Source organism: Auxenochlorella protothecoides (genome assembly GCF_000733215.1).
Source record: "Auxenochlorella protothecoides strain 0710 unplaced genomic scaffold scaffold124, whole genome shotgun sequence".
Classification (NCBI taxonomy): domain Eukaryota; kingdom Viridiplantae; phylum Chlorophyta; class Trebouxiophyceae; order Chlorellales; family Chlorellaceae; genus Auxenochlorella; species Auxenochlorella protothecoides.
In genome coordinates, this window is record NW_011934327.1 from 62517 (window position 1) to 79937 (window position 17421).

Genomic DNA, 17421 nt, shown 5'->3' on the forward strand with positions numbered 1-17421 from the left:
GCCCCCAGGACCGCCCCGCCATCCTGGCCGTGGGCTTCCGGGATGCGCGGCGGCAGGACAGCCCCGGGCGGGTGGCGGTGTACTGCCTGTCCCGCCCGGGGCGTGCGCTGTGGCAGGCGGGGGTGCCGCACGGGCCCTCAGCCGCCGCCTGGCTTCCGGGCCGCGGCGCGCTGGCGGTGGGGTGTGCCATGGGCACCATAACCCTCTTCCGACCCCGCCAGGGCGGGCGAGACGCGGGCAGCCCCATCTGCACCGTGCCGTGAGTTTTCTTGTTTCTGTTGCAGGGGGGGGGGAGAAAGGGGGACCCAGTGTCCACTGGTACGCATGTGCCCGACCCCCACATGCGATCTCTGGCGGGCGCTGGTGGGTGGAAGAGCGCGCCAGGCATGCCGGGAGGGGATGCTCACCCCAGCGTCCCATCATCAGAGCGACCGTGCCCCGCCCTTCCCGATCCACCACAGCTACGGCGGCGGCCACGGCGCCCCAGTCTGCGCTCTGGTTCCCGCCGCAGAGGCCGGCACTTGCCTGTCCTCGTGCGGAAAGGAGGGCACGGTGCTGCACTGGAAAGGCGGCCCAGAGGACGGCCTGGAGGTCGGCGCGCGGCAGGAGCTCATGGCGCCGTGGGCCGCCTGGGTCACGTGCGCCGCCGCCCGCTCCCCCGACCGCGCCTGGGCCCTGGGGAGCATGGAGGGCCGGCTGCTCGTCGCCGCGACGGACCAGTCTGCACCGAGCTGCTCCGCCGCTGGTCCCCACCCGGCCCCGCTCCTGCAGGTGCGGCAGGGCTGGCTCGGGGCGTGTCCGGTCCACAGACCCTGCCTCCCTCATGCAGGCAGGAAGCATGCCTGGGCTGTTGCGCAGTGGAATGGGAGCCTGTGCTTTGCCAAGGGAAGGGGCCAGGGGCGGTGCCGCCCAAGGGCACAGACCTCGAAACCCCAGCATCTGCACCAATTTTGCTGTGCAGTTGGCCTGGCACCCGCGCCGGCAGCACGTGCTGCTGAGCGCCGATGCGAGGGGCACGCTCGCGATCTGGAGCGTCGAGTCCGCCGAGGTGTGCCTGGTATGGTCCCACTCTGGGCCGGTTGAGGCAGCCGCCTGCGTCGCCTGGCACCCACTCCAAGGCACCTGCTTTGCTGCGGGCGGCGCGGACGGCAAGGCTTCGGTGTGGGACCTGGCGAGGTCCACCCGCTTCCCCCTGTCGACCTCGACCCTGGGCTGCCCCGTCACGACCCTGGCGTGGTCTCCAGACGGGCGGGCGCTCGTGTGCGGGGGCGAGGCTGGCGCAATCACGGCGCTTGCCTGGTCTGCCCCTGATCTGACAGAGGGCGGCAGCCAGGACGGTGCAGAGGGGAACGATGCGGTGCTGAGGGTGCTCACTGAGTCACGACACGAGTCATCAAGGATGTGAGGCCTCAAGTCTGCGTGAAAGTATCTTGAAAAGGACAATGCCGCTCCTCAAAATCTTCCCTCATGCTTCCCCTTCGCCTGAATTCCAGAGTCCACGCCAGCCCACCATCTCCAAAGACCACACCCCGTGGCAGAACCCACTTGCATGGCTCCTGCTCAAAGTGCGTGTTCACAGCGAGTATCCACGACTGCGTGACAGTCCTTTGGCACCCCTCCAGACACTCATGGGGCCTCAGGCCCCCACAAAGTTGGCATTCCCTGCCATGATGATGCCGATGATGACCCCAAAGAGGCCCAGCGCCGATGCAAAGATCTCCACCACCAGGATCTTGACAAAGAGGGTGGCATTGGCCGCGTCGGACAGGGCAGCGCTGCTGCCCACGATGCCCACGCTCAGCCTGGATGGGGCAGGGGAACAGGTGGCAAGGTGGGTGCGGGGCTTGGGGAGGGCACGCCCTGCCTCTGGCCATGTCAGTGGGTCCGCACGGGTGCTCCGCTGACGTCTCAGTCAGTCGATCTGTTTCCTGCTCGCCCTGCTTGGGTACAGGTGGACGGTGATGCGAGCAGCACCCCGCCCTGCAACCCCCAGGGATCCTCAAGCCCTCACCCGCACGCCAGGTTGGCCCATCCCGTGACGGAGCCCGCCCCCAGGATGGCGTAGCCCGCGTTTGCTGCCGCCAGGGAGTACGACCCATCATCACGCGGCTTCACCGCCTCGACCTTGGTCTGCAGGATGATGGCCACGATGACCCCATAGATGGCCACGGCCTCACAGAAAATGATGCTGCATGGGGGTAGAGGGGAGGGGTGCAAGGGTTGGGGCTGCTATGACACGGACGATGGGGCCCCCTCCCATGGCTCTCCCCACACTTGCCTGATCAAATTCTTGGAGGTGATGCGGGGCACCCTTTGTGCCGCTCCCATGAGACTACTGCCAGTTATGAAGATCCCCCTGCGACGCGCGTAGGGAAGATGCTCCATCGAGACCTTGAATTGCGGCATGCACCCCCTTCCCGTGCGCTCCCGCGATCCTACCCGCGATCCCGGCCCCAGACTCACCATGCCGCTCCCACGACCGACAGACCCACACACAGGGCGATCCCCAGGCTCGACCAGAAGTAGGGCGAGATGTTCTGGAAGAGGAAAAACAGGTATGTGACGTCCACGAACCAGATGAATACCATGGGAGGGCCGTGTCAGGAGTGCTACGCGCCCCTGAAGAACCCCGATATGTGGGGCCTCTACACCGATACGTCGCAAGGGTTCTGGGGTGACCGTTGCAAGGTGAGAGTGTCAAAGCTGGAATCTCGCAGCCCCTTGCCAACCGAGTAGAGTCTTGAAGCGCAGAGTGAGGTGCAGGGTTGAAGGGTTGGCAGCGGAGCGCAGCAGTGCGAGCATCCCCAATTCCCCAGAATCCCAGATCGTGACTCGCCTGCGATGCAGTCCGCTGCGAGGCCCAAACCGTGCTGATTGCGTCGCCACAAACGATATTCCATGTGTGCTGTCGCGATGGTCTTGTGATCATGGCCCCTGCTGCGTAGATCAGAAGGGACTTTGGGGCACTGGCCTCCACGGCCCCATGTACTTCCCCTATGGGTTCCCCCAATGCCTGGATGCGGGGGAGGTGCCGCCTTCTGAAGGACTTGTCGACACTACATTCACCGACCAGCATCTGTTGCTGACCTACAGCTCCCGGATCCAGGCCTGGTCAGCGGGCCGACACAGGATCAGGGTCGGCGAGGTGGTGGTCAGCCCCACCGACCTCGAGGACGAGGGGGAGCATGTTGCAGCAGCATGGTGCCAGAGAAGGCGTCGTCTGGCTCTGGTGGTGAGCTGGGGATGGGGCTCGGTAGACGAGGGACTGCCAGATTCGGGGGTGGGTGGGATTGGGGGGGGCCTGACCAGCACAGCGTCTTGCATGATCAGGGCAACAGGGCAAGGATAGCGATCCCTACGCCCACCCTCGCGATAAATTATACCTCTTTATTCGCTACTCCCAACCCATAACCCACCAGACGAGCCGGGGGTACCTGCACATCTATGCCGTCAGCAGCTCCAAGGAGGTTCTTTGGCAGACATCCGGCGAACCCCCGGCCAAGCTGACCAACATCTACATCCAGAATTCGGTCTTCCTCAGCAGCGACGAAGACCCGCCCGTTGGAGTGGTGGTGGATGTCAAGTCCATCCTGGTGGTTCTCGCCTCTGGCAAACTCCATAACACCGACTGGAATGGGCGGGTGAGGCGCAGGGGTGGAGGGTGGGGCGGCATTTGTATGCTTGTAGGAATGGAGATGGACAGTGTGAGTACTGAGAGAATGGTTTAGCGTCAAAATTTGATGCTCGAGCAAGAGATCACAGCCCAGAACGAGCATCTCCAGCCCAAAGCCTCAACCGCTTCCCGCCCTTCCTACTCCCCACCAGGCTCGCGGCAGCGTGGATCTCTTTGACCCCAGCAGGGGCATGTCTGCCAGGAGGAGTGACTCCCTCCGGGCGCCGCCGTCCCGGGCCAGCAGCAGCTGCCAGTCCGTGGCTGCGTTGCTGGAGTCGACGCCGCCGCGTGCCTCAGACGGCCATGCCGAGCTCGTGGCTGGAGCGGCCCAGCCCCTGGAGTCCGGCAGCGTGCACAGCGTCGCCCACTCCCCAACCTCCGGCCTGCTGGCGCTCGTTCTTCGGGACGGGCGGGTGGTGCTGGCGCGCAGCGCCGAGTCCACCCTCCACCCGGTGGAAAAGGTGAGTGATGGGGTGTGGCAGTGGAGGGGGGCCGGCGGTGGAGGGCAGGGCGGATCCGTAGTCTGTCGGTGCATCAAGCTCTCCCAGCATCCCTACACCAGTCTCTGCCCGCACGCTGAGCGCCAGCCTGTGCTGACTTTGCGTCAACCTGGCTGCCCAAGCGCCATCCACCAGTCTGCATTGCCTCCCCCGGCCCATCCCTTGCCCCAAACACCCCACAGATCTACATGCTGGGCCCGGGCCACGTGCCCGGCAACTCTGGCCAGGCCGCCACCTGCGCCGCCTTCGACCCCGTGAACGCCACCCTGGCGGTGGGCTGCGCCGGCGGCCAGGTGGCGCTGTACGCGCTGGCCGAGCTGCTCGACCCCGGCGTGGGGGTCCCCGCCCCGGTGCGCACACTGTCCCAGGACGAGTGGGGCCTGGATCCCAGTGCGCTGGGCGCCACGGCCTGCCTGCGCTGGTCGCCCGACGGCCGGGCGCTGGCAGTGGGACAGGCCCGGGCCGGGCTGTCCGTGTGGACGGCCTCGGGCTGTCGCGTGCTGTGCACGCTGCGCCAGCACGCAGGCGTCGAGCCGGGCATCCTGGAGGTGGGTTTGGTGTCTGGGGGGTGGGGGTTTGGGGATCTACGGAGGGATCGCCGGAGGCGAGGGGGCCTTCGGGCTGTAGATCCTCGGAGGTGTCGCACCGTCGGGCAAGAGGGTGGGCCAGGCCATACTCAGTGCAGCACGATCACCTCCCTCTCCCTTGCTCCCCACCAGGGTCCCGTGACAGCCTTGGCCTGGGCGCGGCACGGCGCCCGGCTGCTGGCGGCGGAGGGCGGGTCCCCGCAGCTGCTGCAGGAGCTGCGCTTTGCGCGCACCCTGGCGGGCGACCACCGCGCGATCCTCCGCCGGCGCTGGACGGGGGCGCAGGCCTCGGGGTCGGAGCTCCCGCCCTGGCTGGACCCGGGCGAGGAAGGGGCCGGGCATGCTCTGCTGGTGGGTGGGGTAGGGGGGGATGATGGGCCTGAAGCTGTTACTGGGCGTGTGTATGGTGCACACAGAGTCTTTTGTCGAGGGCGTGGGCCCTCGGGCAGCACAGTCTCAATGCCCTCGGCCTCTGGCCTTCCGGCTCTCAAGCTTGCTATGCCACCCAGCTCCCGTGCGTACCCCGCCAGGCCGAGGATCGGGTCCTGCTGGTGGGGCCTTGCGCGGCCGTCGGGCGCGGGGCACGGGGCTTGGGGCTACGCCCCGAGCTTGCTCTGGAGCACCTGCAGGTGCCGGAGGCCTACCTGGAGGCCGCCTACCCTCTGGTGTGTGAAGGTCCTCCTGTGTGGGGGGGGTGCATTGGCGTAGGTACCACCGCCCTGCAGGCGCCATGGGGCCCCGGGTGCGTGCGTGTGCAGACCTCCGCTCCCGGCCACACGTCCGCCGAGCAGGCCCGGACCCCGCCGTTCACTCCACGCAGGTCCGTGCGGCCGTGGACCCGTCGTCGGGCGACGTCGCCGTGGCGGGCGGCGTGGGATTCGCGCTGCACTCCCGGTCGCAGGCGCGCTGGCGCCTGTTTGGCGACGCCGCCCAGGAGCGCAGCTTCCAGGTGGGCGGTCGATGGGCGTGGATGCTCGGTGCACGGCGAACCCTCGGGAGGGGCTTGGGATGAGGAATCGTGCGTGTGGTGTGAGCGCTGTACACCAGCTCGATGTGCACACCCGGGGTCCTTGTTCCCTTGTGTGAGCCGATCGCGGGTCGGGTTCAGGGCAGGTGTTCGCTCTGGGCCCCCCCCCCGGAGGTCCCACCCCCTGCTGCGCCACCAGGCCTGGCTGTTTCGGTGGTCGCAGTGTCCCATGTCACCCCCCTCACAAACCCGTGAACCCACCCACGGCCCCGCCAGGCGCTGGCGCTGGTGTGGCTGGGGGACGGCGTGGTGGGCGTGGTGGCGGGGCCCCCGCCGGGCAGCCCCGATTCACCCCCCCGCCTGGAGCTGCATGCCAAGGCGCGGCTGGATCGCGGCGCCCTGCTGGCCACCCTGGACCTGGAGGAGGCGCCGCTGGCCGCCGACGCGCTGGGGCGCTACGTGCTGCTGGGGTCGGGGGCGCTGGACGTGCGCCTGGTGCGCTACACGCCGGCGGAGCGCGGCGGCGGGGCGGGGCGGCTGGAGGTCGTGCGGCACCTGTCCCTGATGAGTGGCGGGCGCCCGCTGCGGGTGCGAAAGGGCCTGGGGGTGCGGGGTTTTTGCTTTTGGGAGGGCATGCTGACTGAAGGGTGCGTGGCGTGGGTCGGAGGGAGGTGGGATGACGGGTGAGAGGATGGCTGTGGCAGGAGTGAGGCTAGTGGGGGTCAACAAGCCTGTGAAAGCGGGATCCCTCCTGAGGGGAGCCAGTGACCCATGCCCCCCCCCGCATAAACCCTCCGTCCTCTGCTCGCGTGCCCGACCCTGGCCGCTCTATTCTTCCTTCCCTAATCCTTCCAGGAGCTGGCCCTGGTGGAGCCGGGGGAGTCGGCGACGACGTCAGATGACGACGATAACGATGATGATTTCGTCGCCGGACAACCCTCACCGGACGCCGTCGCCCCGGACGCAGCCGGGGACAAGCCCGCCGCCGCCGGCTTGGGCGCCACGCCGTCGTCCTCCCGCGGCGAGGACGGGCTGCCGCTGCTATCGGTGCGCGTCCGGCGCCCCGCCTCCCGCCGCCGGCGGCCGCGCCCGGGGCAGGCGGACGCGCACCCCGGCGAGGCCCTGCTCCTGCGCGTGGACGGCGCCCTCTCGCGCCTCGACCTCGACGCTGGCGCGGAGCGCGCTCTGGCCTCCGAGGTGGACCGCTTCTGGCTGCCCCTGGCCGTGGACACGGCGGCGAGCGGGCTGACCGCGGGCGGGGCGCGCGCCGTGGGCGCGGGGCCGGGCGGGGCACGCACGGCGCGTGGAGGTGCGAGCGCCGCGCCTGGCGCGACGACGGCCTCCGAGGTGGACCTGCTGCACCTGGACGACCCCTCGTCCTCGGAGGGTGCGCCGCCGCCCGGCCCGCACCCGCCGCCGCGCGTGCGCCGCGCGGGCACCACGCCCGGCGCGGTCCCCGCCACAGAGCTGCCCTGGTGGCTGTACGGGCCGGGCGGCATGCGCCTGGCCTTCCCCTCCGCCCTGGACGGGGCGGCCGCCACGCCGGGCCCCGGCTGGATGGCCTCGCCCGGGTCGGGGCCGGCCCGGGACGCTGGAGTCCACGTGCCGCGTGACCCCGGGGAGGCCGAGCTGGCCTTCGACGCCGGGACCTACCCGCTGGGCATCTGCCTGGCGGACGTGTCGGTGGTGGGCGTGGCGCAGCACAGCGCCTTCCCCACGGCGACCGTGCGGGTCGGCGCTGGCGGGGCAACGGAGGACGGCGGCGCGGAGGGTGGCGGCGCGGCCGCCACGACCCCGGCCCCGTCTGCCCCGCCGCCCTGCTTCCAGCCCCTGCCAGGGAGCCAGCCGGCGCTGCACTGCCTGCTACACCGCCAGCTGGCAGGCGGCCGCGGCGAGCGCGCGCTGGCGCTGGCGCGCTGGTACGCCGCCGCGCCGCACTTCCCCCGGTCCGCCGAGTGGCTGCTGTTCACCGCGCTGGAGGGTGACGAGCGCGAGCGCGCCGGCGCGGCCGCCGCCTCGCCGCTCGCCAGCGCCAGGTGGCCCGGGTCGGCGCGCGGCGCGCGGCGCGCGGGGCCCACCCTGCGCGCCGCGGTGGACATGCTGGCCGCCTTCCCCGCCCTCTACGCGGGCACCGTGGTGGCGGTGGCCCGCAAGACGGACGCCGCGCTGTGGCCCGCACTCTTTGCGGCTGTGGGCTCGCCCTTCCGCCTCGCCCAGAGCCTGCTGGACCAGGGCGCGCCGGAGGTGGGTGGGCGGGTGGTGGGTGGGTAAGGGTTGTTGTGGAGGCTGGGGTGATTGTGGGTGCATGGGTGTATATGTGTGGGGGGAAGGGGGTGAAACATGGTGCTCTGGAGGTGTTCAGGTGGGAGCAAGAGGGCAAGGCAGGGCGTCGACCGCTCCGCTGTGTCAGTGCAGTGCCGCGTCGGCAAAAGGACGATGCGACCTTGTCGGGCATACGAAGAGCTTTGACAGACCATTCCCCCGATGGCCTACCCCCCCCCCAACCCCATACCCCCCCAAACCCTTTACCCCCCCGTCCCTTTCCAGAAAGCGGCGGCGTGCCTGCTGGTGATCAACCACCTGGAGGGCCCCGGCACCGCCCAGAACCTGGCGGTGCAGGTTGTGCGCGAGGCGGTACGCTCGCAGCGGTACGCGCTGGCCGCAGAGGCCATCCGCTTCCTCACGCCGCCGGGGGAGGAGGGCCTGCTGCAGGCCGTGGGCCTCGTGGGGCGGCAGGGCGCCGCGGGCGTGGCCGCCGCGCGCCGCGCCTCGCTGGCGGGCGCGGGCGGCAGAGGACCTGACGGCACGGGGACGCCGGGCGCGGGCCTGGCCGGCTGGCTGTGGTCGTGGTGGGGCGGCGCGGGCGAGGCTGGCGGGGCCGGGACGGCGCGCGTCGGCGAGCCGTCCGACGCCGCGCCCCCGACCCTAGAGCGGTCGAGCGGGGCGGCCCCGGCGCCGCTGCGCCGGCACAGCTCGTCGCGCCAGGTCAGCGCCTCGCTGGAGACGCTGGACTCGCTGACGCCGCTGGTGGACGTCTGGGACCTGCTGGCCGGCCACGCGCGGGCGCTGGTGGAGGACGCCGCGTACGCGCGCCTGGCGGGCTTCAGCGCCGCGCTGCGTGCGCTGCCGGGCACCTCGCTGGCGACGCTGCTGGGCGGCACGGGCGGGACGGTCGATTCAGGCGCCGGGCTGGATGCGGAGCGCACCCTGCGCGCGCTGCGCTGCGCGCGCCGGGACCGCGCCGCGCTGGGCGACGCCGCGGCGGCCGAGCTGGCGCGGACGCTGTGGGGCCTGGGCGCCGCGGACGCGGCCGGGGGGCTGGCCCTCGCGACCCCGGTGCCCGATGTGGCGCGCGCGCTGGCGGCTGCGCACCCCGCGCAGTGGGCGGCGCTGCTGCAGGTCGCGCCGGTCCTGCGCGCAGCGCTGGGGGCGCCGGGCGAGGGCGAGGGCGGTGGATCGGAGGTGGGCGGGGCGGTGACAGCCGACGGCGACGGTGCCCCGGGAGCGCCGGGGAGTCGATGACCCCGGCCCCTTCCCTGGCGCCTGGCGGGTTCTCTATGTGCTGCGCTGAACCCATGTCCTGGCCCCGCGGCTCCTCTGCCCCGCGCGCACCTCCCTCCCTCCCTGCGACGGCACCGGCCTCCCTCCCTGCGACGGCACCGTCCCTTCCCCGCGCACGCTTACAAGCTGACAAAGGGTGTAACAAGCAGGGGCACAAGGAGTGGGGTGCTGCAGCAGTGTCCTCCCCCAAGCTCATGCAGAGAAGGGCGTCGTTTGCAAAAATGTTGAGGGGTGGGGTCGGTCAGCAGCTGCACGAGGTCCCCGAGGTGCTGTGGGAGGCCAGGTCCCAGGCTTCTGGGCGCCGAGATCTTCCGGTCGACGCCTGGAAAGCTGCCCACATTGCGGCAGTAGGGGCGCACATCAGCCTGAGCCACAGCGCTGCTACTCCCTCCTGGGTCTTCGCTGCACAAACCATGACCCTCGCCGCGCCCTCAGATGACGGTGTTGTCTGGAATGGAGGCGTTGCGCATGACAACAACAATGCCGTCCTGGATCATGTACCCGTCTGCGATGCACAATGGAAGGATGGGTTGAGGAAGAGTGGGGTTGGGATGCGGGACGATGGGCCACAGAGGAGAGTGGTAGGGAACTCACATGGCTCTGCCTCATCAAAACTATTCTCAGAATAGAACCCGGATGCTCCCCAAGCCCAGCCCCCTTCGACATGGCCACCTAGCTTTGCTGTCCCACAAATCCCGTCTCGCACACCAAGCAGGAAGCCTCAGCCAAAATCCTTCACCGTGGGCCCCCACGCCAGTGCAACCCCTCCTCCTCCCCCCCCAAAAAGAAAAAAAACCTCCGCACCCGAATCGGCACGGTCGCACTCCTGGACGTTGTCCTTGTTCAGGATCTTCACGTTGTTGCCGATGGTGGTGTTCTCGTCCACCACCACCTTGCGCAGGTGGCAGTTCTCGCCCACGCCGTAAACGCGCTCGCCGCGGCGCTGCGCCTCGCCGCGCAGCTTGTCGCTGGCCCAGTAGGAGTTGCGCAGGAGGAGCGAGTCCTCCACCACGGACCCGCGCCCGATGTACACAGACTCGCCCACCACGCTGTTGCTCACCGTGCAGCCCTTTGAGATGGCCGGGGAGGAGGGGAGCTCAAGGCGGGGAAGGTGGACTGCCAAGGGTTCAAGGGCCTGAGCACGACGCAAGTAGCGGGCGGACCCGTGTGCTGAATCTCCTCGCTCACCTTTTCCCCTGAAGTACTACCCCCTCAACCCCTCTTCCTGCTCCCATCAAACCCAGCGCCATGCCTCCCATCCCCTCACCACCAGGACGGCGCCGTCGCCGACGATTGTGCGTGTGATGTCGGCGTCGTGCAGCTGGGCGGGGGGCAGCATGGACCCCCGCGCCGCCACCGACATGTCGGACTTGATGGGCGAGTCCTCGTCAGACAGGTCCAGGTTGGTCTCGTAAAAGTCTTTCAGGCTGCTCACGTCGTGCCAGTAGCCTGCGGTGTGGAGATGTGGAGAGGGTCGGACATGCGCAAGGGGGCGGATTCGGGCGGTAGCCTAACAAACAAAAGTGAATCGCATAGTAGTGGAGAGCCAGATATGCCACTCCCCCGGCCTCAGCACTATCCTGTGCATTCGTGCATGAGCACCCGTATTTCCCCTGGCTCCCAGGACACACGCTACCTGCCTGGCCAGTAGCTTGAGCTTGCCAACAACACAGCACCCGCCTGTCAAACTCCCCACCATACTCGATGACATCTTTGACTCCTTCCTCCCGCTCCTCCTCCCTCCCACCAGCCCCTCAACCACCCACCCACCGTCGTGGAGGTAGGCGTACACCTTCATCTCCTGGGCCAGGGCATTCGGGACCACATGGTGCCCGATGTGCGTGATGGCCTGCTTCTTGGCGGGGCTGAGCAGGCGGAACAGGGCCTCCCGCCGGAAGACGTAGACGCCCATGTTGGCGAGGTAGCGCGAGTCGTCGTCGACGCCCTCGCGCCGCATGCCCTCCAGCGACGCCTTGCTCGGCTTCTCCTCGAACTTGAGCACGCGGTCTGGCGGTGATGGGATGGTGGGTGGGTGGGAGGGGTGGAGGGCAATCCTTTTCTTGCAAGCCAGTTGAGGGTTCGGTACACGCCCGTGAATCTCACAGGCCAACCATGCACAGCACCAGCAGAAGGAACCCCCACACCGCCGCGGGTGGCACCCATCTGCGCAGCCCCGCACTCCCGACCCCAAACCTTTCGCATGATCAATTACCCAACCCTCTCCTCCTCAATAGTCTCACTGGAGCTGTTGTGGACCTTGGCGACGCCCTTTCCAGATGCGTCGGCCTCCGACACGGGGTGCATGGCGATGGTGATGTCGGCGCCCTTGGCCCGGTGCTCCGCCACCAGCTGCGCTACGTCCATGGTGTACACCGCCGCGCCGGAGAGGATGACGTACTCGGTGGCGGGGGTGACGCCCCGCGCCTCGTCCATCAGCTCATTGATGTTGCGCCGCACGGCGTCTGCAGAGCCCTGGTACCTGCGGCAGTGGGCGTGGGGCGGGTGGGTGGGTGAAAGGGACCAGGCACACGCGGGGAGGCACCAGGGCCGGGCGGTGCGCCCTGCTTGAGGACGCGATTCCAGAGGGCTGGGGCAAGCAGATCTCAGATGTCACCCCTCCAAACAACAACCCCACAAACCCCTTGGATCCATCGCACCAGTCCTTTTCGGTGACAGTTTGCTGGGCCGCCAGGACGTCCACCCATGCCTGGTGGTCGGGGCCACCAAAGCGGACGGGGGGGTAGGCGGAGGTCAGATGGCTGTTCAGGGTGTGGCTCTGGAACTGGGTCAGCACATAGCTGCAGGGAGGGGTGGGAGGAGGGGGTTGAGGGGCTTGGCTGGCAGTGCTGCGCAAGGCAGCAGCAAGCCGCTGGGGGAGCAGCATTGGGGGGGACAGAGAGGGCAATGCAAAAAGCTGCAGCATCTGCGCCTTGTGCCCCCTCATGATGGTCTACAGAATCACCACTGTGATGCCAGCTTCACTGTCCACAATGAGGCACCTCCTTTCCCCATGCATCATGCGCAACATGTGCGAGCCCACAGCCCCTCCCACCCCATCGCCAAGTCCTACTTCAGCCCACATTTTATTGATGCCCGCACTCATGCAGTTGCTGATGGGCACGTCGATCATCATCAAGCTGCTGCCCAACGGCACAGCGGGCATAGCGCGGGAGCGGGTCAGCGGGTTCTTCGCCTCACCGCCGGCGAGGATGACGGCGCGCACAGTCCTCGACAGCTCCTCCCGGTCGATCGAGGGGTTGATGGGTCTGCAGGGGGGAAAGGGCACGGTTGGGATGGGCTTGGGAGTCAGGTCCTGGTTTGAGGCTTGTCTGCCACAGAACCCAGCTTTCAAGAGTGAAGCCTCTCTCTGACGACCAACCCTGCACCATGACCGCCACAATGAAGATTACCATACCTTCCAAAACTGGGGTCGTCGATGCTGGCCATCAGCGGTTCCGCAGGCTGCGAGCGGGAAGAGGTGCAAGGAGAGCACTCGGGTCCTGCTCTCGAGAGATGCCGGCAAACCCGATTGCCAGGCCTCCCTCCCATGGTTCACCTGAAGTACCCGGCGGCCCTGTGGCAGCTGATCCGTTTCCCATGGCTTGGGATCCGCCCCGCCACGGTTCTTCTGGGCAGGTGTGGCCCGGCTCACTGGAGTGGTTCGGGGGCGGGAGGCCCCCGTGCCCTCCGCTCCAGAGCAGATGGGTGTACCACCCCTTACCCCATGCTTTGGTCGTGTGCATTGGAAGGAGACTGGCATGCGCCCTGTGACACCCGCCTGCAGGCTCTGCATGGTGCTGGCTCGCGACCCGGTGCAACAAGCGCTTGCTAATGTTGCGATGCCCCTGGTAATCCTTGAAGTTAAATTCTGTTTCACACAGGGGCAGGATGTCAGCGCTGCTGTTATGCAGGGCTGAGGCACGAGCACCCATTCCCGCCCGCTTGCGCTGACGACGAGCCTGATTTCGGGTTGCGGTGTCGGTACAGCTGGAGCTCATCAGCAGGGTCCTCCACGTTATTTGATCCCACGATTTGCTCTGTGTACCCTGTTCTGACACCACTTGAATGATAGTGCGTGAGCAGAAGAGTGTTACAAGGCCAGAGCCATCGCGTCAAGTCTATGCACTTGGCACCTCGAGCTCGCCATCGTCGATCTGAGAAGGGAGTAACGGGAATACTTGCCGGTAAGAAGGGCTGTAGTAATATGTTGCGGCTCAGAAACGGCAATCCTCAATCTGGTGTGGCACAGAGAACCTCTGCGCTCAACTCGCAGCACCTCTGCTCCCCAGCAGGCGCCCTCCCCCCCCCCCCCCCTCCCCACACAATCATGCCACCCTGCTCCACCGCCGCTACCGCACCTTTTGCTGGATGTCGCGGGGGTCCTCGTTGTCCACCTGGCAGCCAACCGACACGCACGTGCCCAGGATCTCCTTGACGGTCCCCGCGAAGCCGGCCGCGCAGGAGCGGTCGCGCATGATGCGGGCGATCTCGTACACATCCTCGAGCGCCAGGTTGCCGGAGTGCACGATGTTCTTCTCCTTCTTCCTGTCGCGCACGGGCTCCTTCAGGGCCTTGATGACCAGGGAGGCGGCGGACGGGATGACGGACACCTTAGCCTGCCGGTTCTGCACAGTCAGCTTGACGGTCACACGCAAGCCCTTCCATTCCTTGGCTGTCTCCTTGGCGATGTCCTCACCAATCTGGGGGCGGGAAAGCGGATGCTGGGTCGGCAACTATGCTTGAGGATCATGTGGATGGCTTGGCGCCACACCCTGTCGAACGCCCCCTCAGACCCCACCCACCCCCGCACCTTCTTGGGGGACAGGCCCAGGGGTCCAATCTTCGGGGCCAGGGACGAGGCCGCACCGACTTCGCCGCCGGTTGCCCGGACGTAGACCTGCACGGTGGGATGGACATACCTGATTATACTGGGCGCCACAAGGTTCACGACCGCCCCAGCCCCCTGCGAGCGCTCGGAGGATGGCCCCTCCGCCCCCTGGCATCCCCGCCCCGCCCCGCACCTCGATAATCGAGTTGGGGTCGAATTTCGGCGGCATGGTGCTCCCGTTTTGCTTCGAAAGAGGCAGGCTCTGAGGCCTCCGGGAATACTTGGCCGCCTACCTCGCATTCCGAGCTTTCCTTATGCCTACCTGGCATCTCGCATTTTTCGTATAGCAAGCTGAGGCATGAGCCCAGCAGCTGAGACTTTAAAGTCTTCCCGCCGGGTCAGAATAGCTTTTGCCTACCGATAGATCGCTTTGGGTCAGTGATAGCCCGGGGCTCGTGCCCAGTCGTGAAACACTGAAGGCGAAGGCCTCCCACCAGGGAGCGGTGCCTACCTGCCGTCCATCTCGCGGGTGCTGGACGTCCAATGAGAAGCCAAAAATGTTACTAAATATGTGAACGAAGAATACGAGATCCTAGACTCGAGCTGTGTCCCCCTCCTCTAGTGTCGTGAGGGAGGCTCCATGGCCCTCACCTCCGACCATGTCAATTTCCTGGTGTACCGCTACCTTTTGGAGGCTGGTGAGCGCGAGTTTAGGACGTGGTGGAATGTGTTTGTGCCGTCCCTGCACAGGCGCACATTGACATCGTCGCCATACTCTTGTGTGACTCCACAGGGCTGGGACTTTCAAAGCCACCTTCGTGCCTACCTCATCCCTCCCCATTGCAGGCTTCGCCCACACCGCCTTCACCTTTGGCGCGGAGAGCTCCATCCTGAACTCCGGCCTGCCCGGCGCCGACGTGCCCGTGGGCACGCTGGTCAGCATCCTGCAGAAGGGCTTCCAGTTTGCCGAGCTGGAGGCCAACCTGACGGAGGAGTCCACCGATGTCTTCGGCGAGTTCACGCCGCTGTCGGCGGAGGCCATCATGACCGGGGATGTGGAGGAGCTGCGCGCCACCGTTCGCGAGTGGCACGAGAAGCGTGACGCCGCCGCGCTGGACGTGCTGGCCTCGGGGCCGGAGGAGCTGGACCCTGGTGCCTGCCTGGGGCTGGGGGGCGCGGAGGGGCCCGTGTATGCCTGCCCCTGGGCCCCGGCCGGCCCCCCTCGCCTCGCGGCGGGGTCCGCGGACGGCAGCCTGCGCCTGTGGGACTTTCCCGAGGGCACTCGGGAGCCACCGCCCGCGCCCTGTGTCTGCGCCACGGGGGGTGAGATCACGGCGATAGAGTGGTCGCCGGGGTCGAGCCTGCTGGCCGTGGCACTCATGGACGGCAGCATCCAGATCTGGGAGGCCGACGGTGCGTTTGTACTGTTCAGTGTGGGGCTCCCACGGTTGCCAAGGTCGCAGGGCTGGTGGCTTGACCCGCTGGTCGTGCCATGTGTGGAGGGCACCAGGTAGGCACCCCGTGCCTTGTTGCCATCCGAGTGGCACCCCACATGCCCCATCGCCGGAATGCTCACGTCCCCGTGAGCGCCTCCCAGCTCGCAAGGTATTCCTGCCCATGCCATCCCCCCACTCCCCCGATCACACCAAAACAAAAGGCACGCGCAAGTTCACGCTGGAGGGCCACACGCGGTCCATCTTCGCACTGCGCTGGAACCGGCGCGGCGACCTCCTGCTCTCCTGCTCTGTGGACTGCGCCGCCATCGTCTGGGATGCGCGGACCGGCGCCCTGCGCAGTCGCTGCGTGCACCACGCCGCGCCGCTGCTGGACGGCGACTGGCGCACAAACGCCATCTACGCCACCGCCAGCGCCGACCGCACCATCGCCGTCTTCAGGGTAGGCGAGGACCGACCCCTCAAAGTCTGGAAGGTAGGCGCCGGGGCACCCTCATGGGTCTGGGGATGAAGGGGGGGTGGGAGGTAGAGAGTCCGAGCACCGCCCCGGCCCTGTACACCGCCTTGCGCAACCCTGGACATGGCTGTCCTTTGTTGTATCTCTGCGGCAGGGGCCCTGTGGGGCCAGGCTCCCGAGCAGACAGGCGATGGGCTGAGCTGGCGCAGGCAGCGCTTGCATCGCATCAGCAGGTCTCATGCAACCAGGGCTTTGCCCTTCAAGGGACCGAGTCAGAGGTCGCGCATCCCTCGCACATACCGCACCCCGCACTCCCCACAGGGGCACTCCGGGGACATCAACGGCGTGCGGTGGGATGGCAGCGGCAAGCTGCTGGCCTCGGCCTCGGACGACGGCACCGTCCGCATCTGGTCCCTCACCTCTGATGCGCCACTACACACTCTGACAGGTCGGGCATGGGGTCGGGGTTGTGTGGAGTGTGGCAGGATTTCAAAGGGTGTGGTGAGCAGTGCCCCCCCCCACCCTGCCTCCTCCTGGGTGTACGGCTGCTGCAATGAAGAGGAGTCTGTCCACCGCTTCCTGGAGCCTGCCTCCTGTGCGGCTCCAGTGACGAATCACACCCCCAAACCTTCCACCCCTGGTCACCTTCGCCTCGCAGGGCACAGCGCCGAGGTGAACAGCCTGCGGTGGGGCCCCTGGGACAGCCGCCACCTGCTGGCCAGCGCCGGCGCCGACGGCCTGGTCCAGATCTTCGACCCCGACACCGGCACGGTGGTGCACCGCCTGGACCGCCACGGCGCCAACGTGCCGCACCTGCGCTGGAGCCCCGCGGGCGAGTACCTGGCCACCGGGGATGAACTGGGCCAGGTCCTGGTCTGGTCCACCAAGTCGGGGGCTGTGGTGCGCAGCCTGCAGGTGGGCGGCGATGCGGGCTTGGGGGGGGTCTCATCTGGAGGTGGGACTTGGGAGGGATGCAACTGGCTGAGTGCTGAGGTTGGGGGAAGCAACGGAAGGGAGCCGCAGCGTCAATGGCGCGTCAGGGACTGTTGCAGACTGTTGACCTTGCTTGGTCGATCGCCATCCAGTCAAAGCCAGCCTCTCATTCGCTCACCCCGCCCCACCCCCTCCCTTGCATACCCCTCCCAGTGCCCCGCCCTCATTCACGACCTGTCCTGGGCGCCGGACGGCGAGACGCTGTCCATGTGCATGGCCGAGGGCGCACCCCAGGTGCTGGTGGTACCCCTGGGTCAGGTGCCGCCCCTCCCCCCGGCCGACCCGAAGCCCATGTCGCCATGAAGACTGCGAGGGGGGGGCGACCTGCCGCGAGCGCTGGAGGAGGCAAGGGCGCTCTGACTGTCTGGGGAGGACATGCCATCCCGGACTGCCAGCAGGAT

At 67.7% G+C, this 17421-nt stretch overlaps 8 protein-coding genes across 8 annotated transcripts in view; 5 read left to right on the forward strand and 3 right to left on the reverse strand.

The window, feature by feature from the left end:
* F751_1177 (putative WD repeat-containing protein C18H10.05) overlaps positions 1-1405 on the forward strand; it is a gene marked incomplete at both ends in the record, with an annotated part of 3282 nt that extends 1877 nt beyond the window's left edge. The window contains 3 exons of the mRNA XM_011402065.1: positions 9-259; positions 462-771; positions 962-1405. Of these exons, the coding sequence (XP_011400367.1) occupies positions 9-259; positions 462-771; positions 962-1405 (1005 nt within the window). The remainder of the gene's footprint in view (positions 1-8; positions 260-461; positions 772-961) is intronic.
* Positions 1406-2342: 937 nt separating this feature from the next.
* Positions 2343-3187, reverse strand: F751_1178 (hypothetical protein; the record flags this gene model as incomplete). Its single annotated transcript, XM_011402066.1, has 3 exons — positions 2343-2356; positions 2464-3013; positions 3167-3187. The coding sequence occupies 3 exons, from the start codon at positions 3185-3187 to the stop codon at positions 2343-2345; spliced, it is 585 nt and encodes a 194-aa protein (XP_011400368.1).
* F751_1179 (RIC1-like protein) lies at positions 2984-6414 on the forward strand (the record flags this gene model as incomplete). Its single annotated transcript, XM_011402067.1, has 9 exons — positions 2984-3232; positions 3420-3641; positions 3826-4134; positions 4356-4721; positions 4893-5111; positions 5291-5425; positions 5581-5709; positions 6004-6222; positions 6271-6414. The coding sequence occupies 9 exons, from the start codon at positions 2984-2986 to the stop codon at positions 6412-6414; spliced, it is 1992 nt and encodes a 663-aa protein (XP_011400369.1).
* Positions 6415-7284: 870 nt separating this feature from the next.
* On the forward strand, positions 7285-9249 carry F751_1180 (hypothetical protein; the record flags this gene model as incomplete). The annotated part of the gene is made up of 4 exons (XM_011402068.1): positions 7285-7708; positions 8082-8089; positions 8275-8898; positions 9109-9249. The coding sequence occupies 4 exons, from the start codon at positions 7285-7287 to the stop codon at positions 9247-9249; spliced, it is 1197 nt and encodes a 398-aa protein (XP_011400370.1).
* A 470-nt stretch (positions 9250-9719) lies between these two features.
* Positions 9720-13081, reverse strand: F751_1181 (Glucose-1-phosphate adenylyltransferase small subunit, chloroplastic/amyloplastic; the record flags this gene model as incomplete). Its single annotated transcript, XM_011402069.1, has 9 exons — positions 9720-9793; positions 10093-10357; positions 10556-10737; positions 11059-11295; positions 11529-11767; positions 11946-12086; positions 12369-12554; positions 12704-12750; positions 12845-13081. The coding sequence occupies 9 exons, from the start codon at positions 13079-13081 to the stop codon at positions 9720-9722; spliced, it is 1608 nt and encodes a 535-aa protein (XP_011400371.1).
* Positions 13082-13637: 556 nt separating this feature from the next.
* On the reverse strand, positions 13638-14345 carry F751_1182 (60S ribosomal protein L12-1; the record flags this gene model as incomplete). Its single annotated transcript, XM_011402070.1, has 3 exons — positions 13638-13988; positions 14099-14185; positions 14310-14345. The coding sequence occupies 3 exons, from the start codon at positions 14343-14345 to the stop codon at positions 13638-13640; spliced, it is 474 nt and encodes a 157-aa protein (XP_011400372.1).
* Positions 13816-14183, forward strand: F751_1183 (hypothetical protein; the record flags this gene model as incomplete). The annotated part of the gene is made up of 2 exons (XM_011402071.1): positions 13816-13963; positions 14080-14183. The coding sequence occupies 2 exons, from the start codon at positions 13816-13818 to the stop codon at positions 14181-14183; spliced, it is 252 nt and encodes an 83-aa protein (XP_011400373.1).
* A 411-nt stretch (positions 14346-14756) lies between the features above and the next one.
* F751_1184 (F-box-like/WD repeat-containing protein TBL1XR1) lies at positions 14757-17323 on the forward strand (the record flags this gene model as incomplete). Its single annotated transcript, XM_011402072.1, has 6 exons — positions 14757-14814; positions 14963-15529; positions 15774-16045; positions 16349-16475; positions 16686-16942; positions 17174-17323. The coding sequence occupies 6 exons, from the start codon at positions 14757-14759 to the stop codon at positions 17321-17323; spliced, it is 1431 nt and encodes a 476-aa protein (XP_011400374.1).
* Positions 17324-17421: the final 98 nt, after the last annotated feature.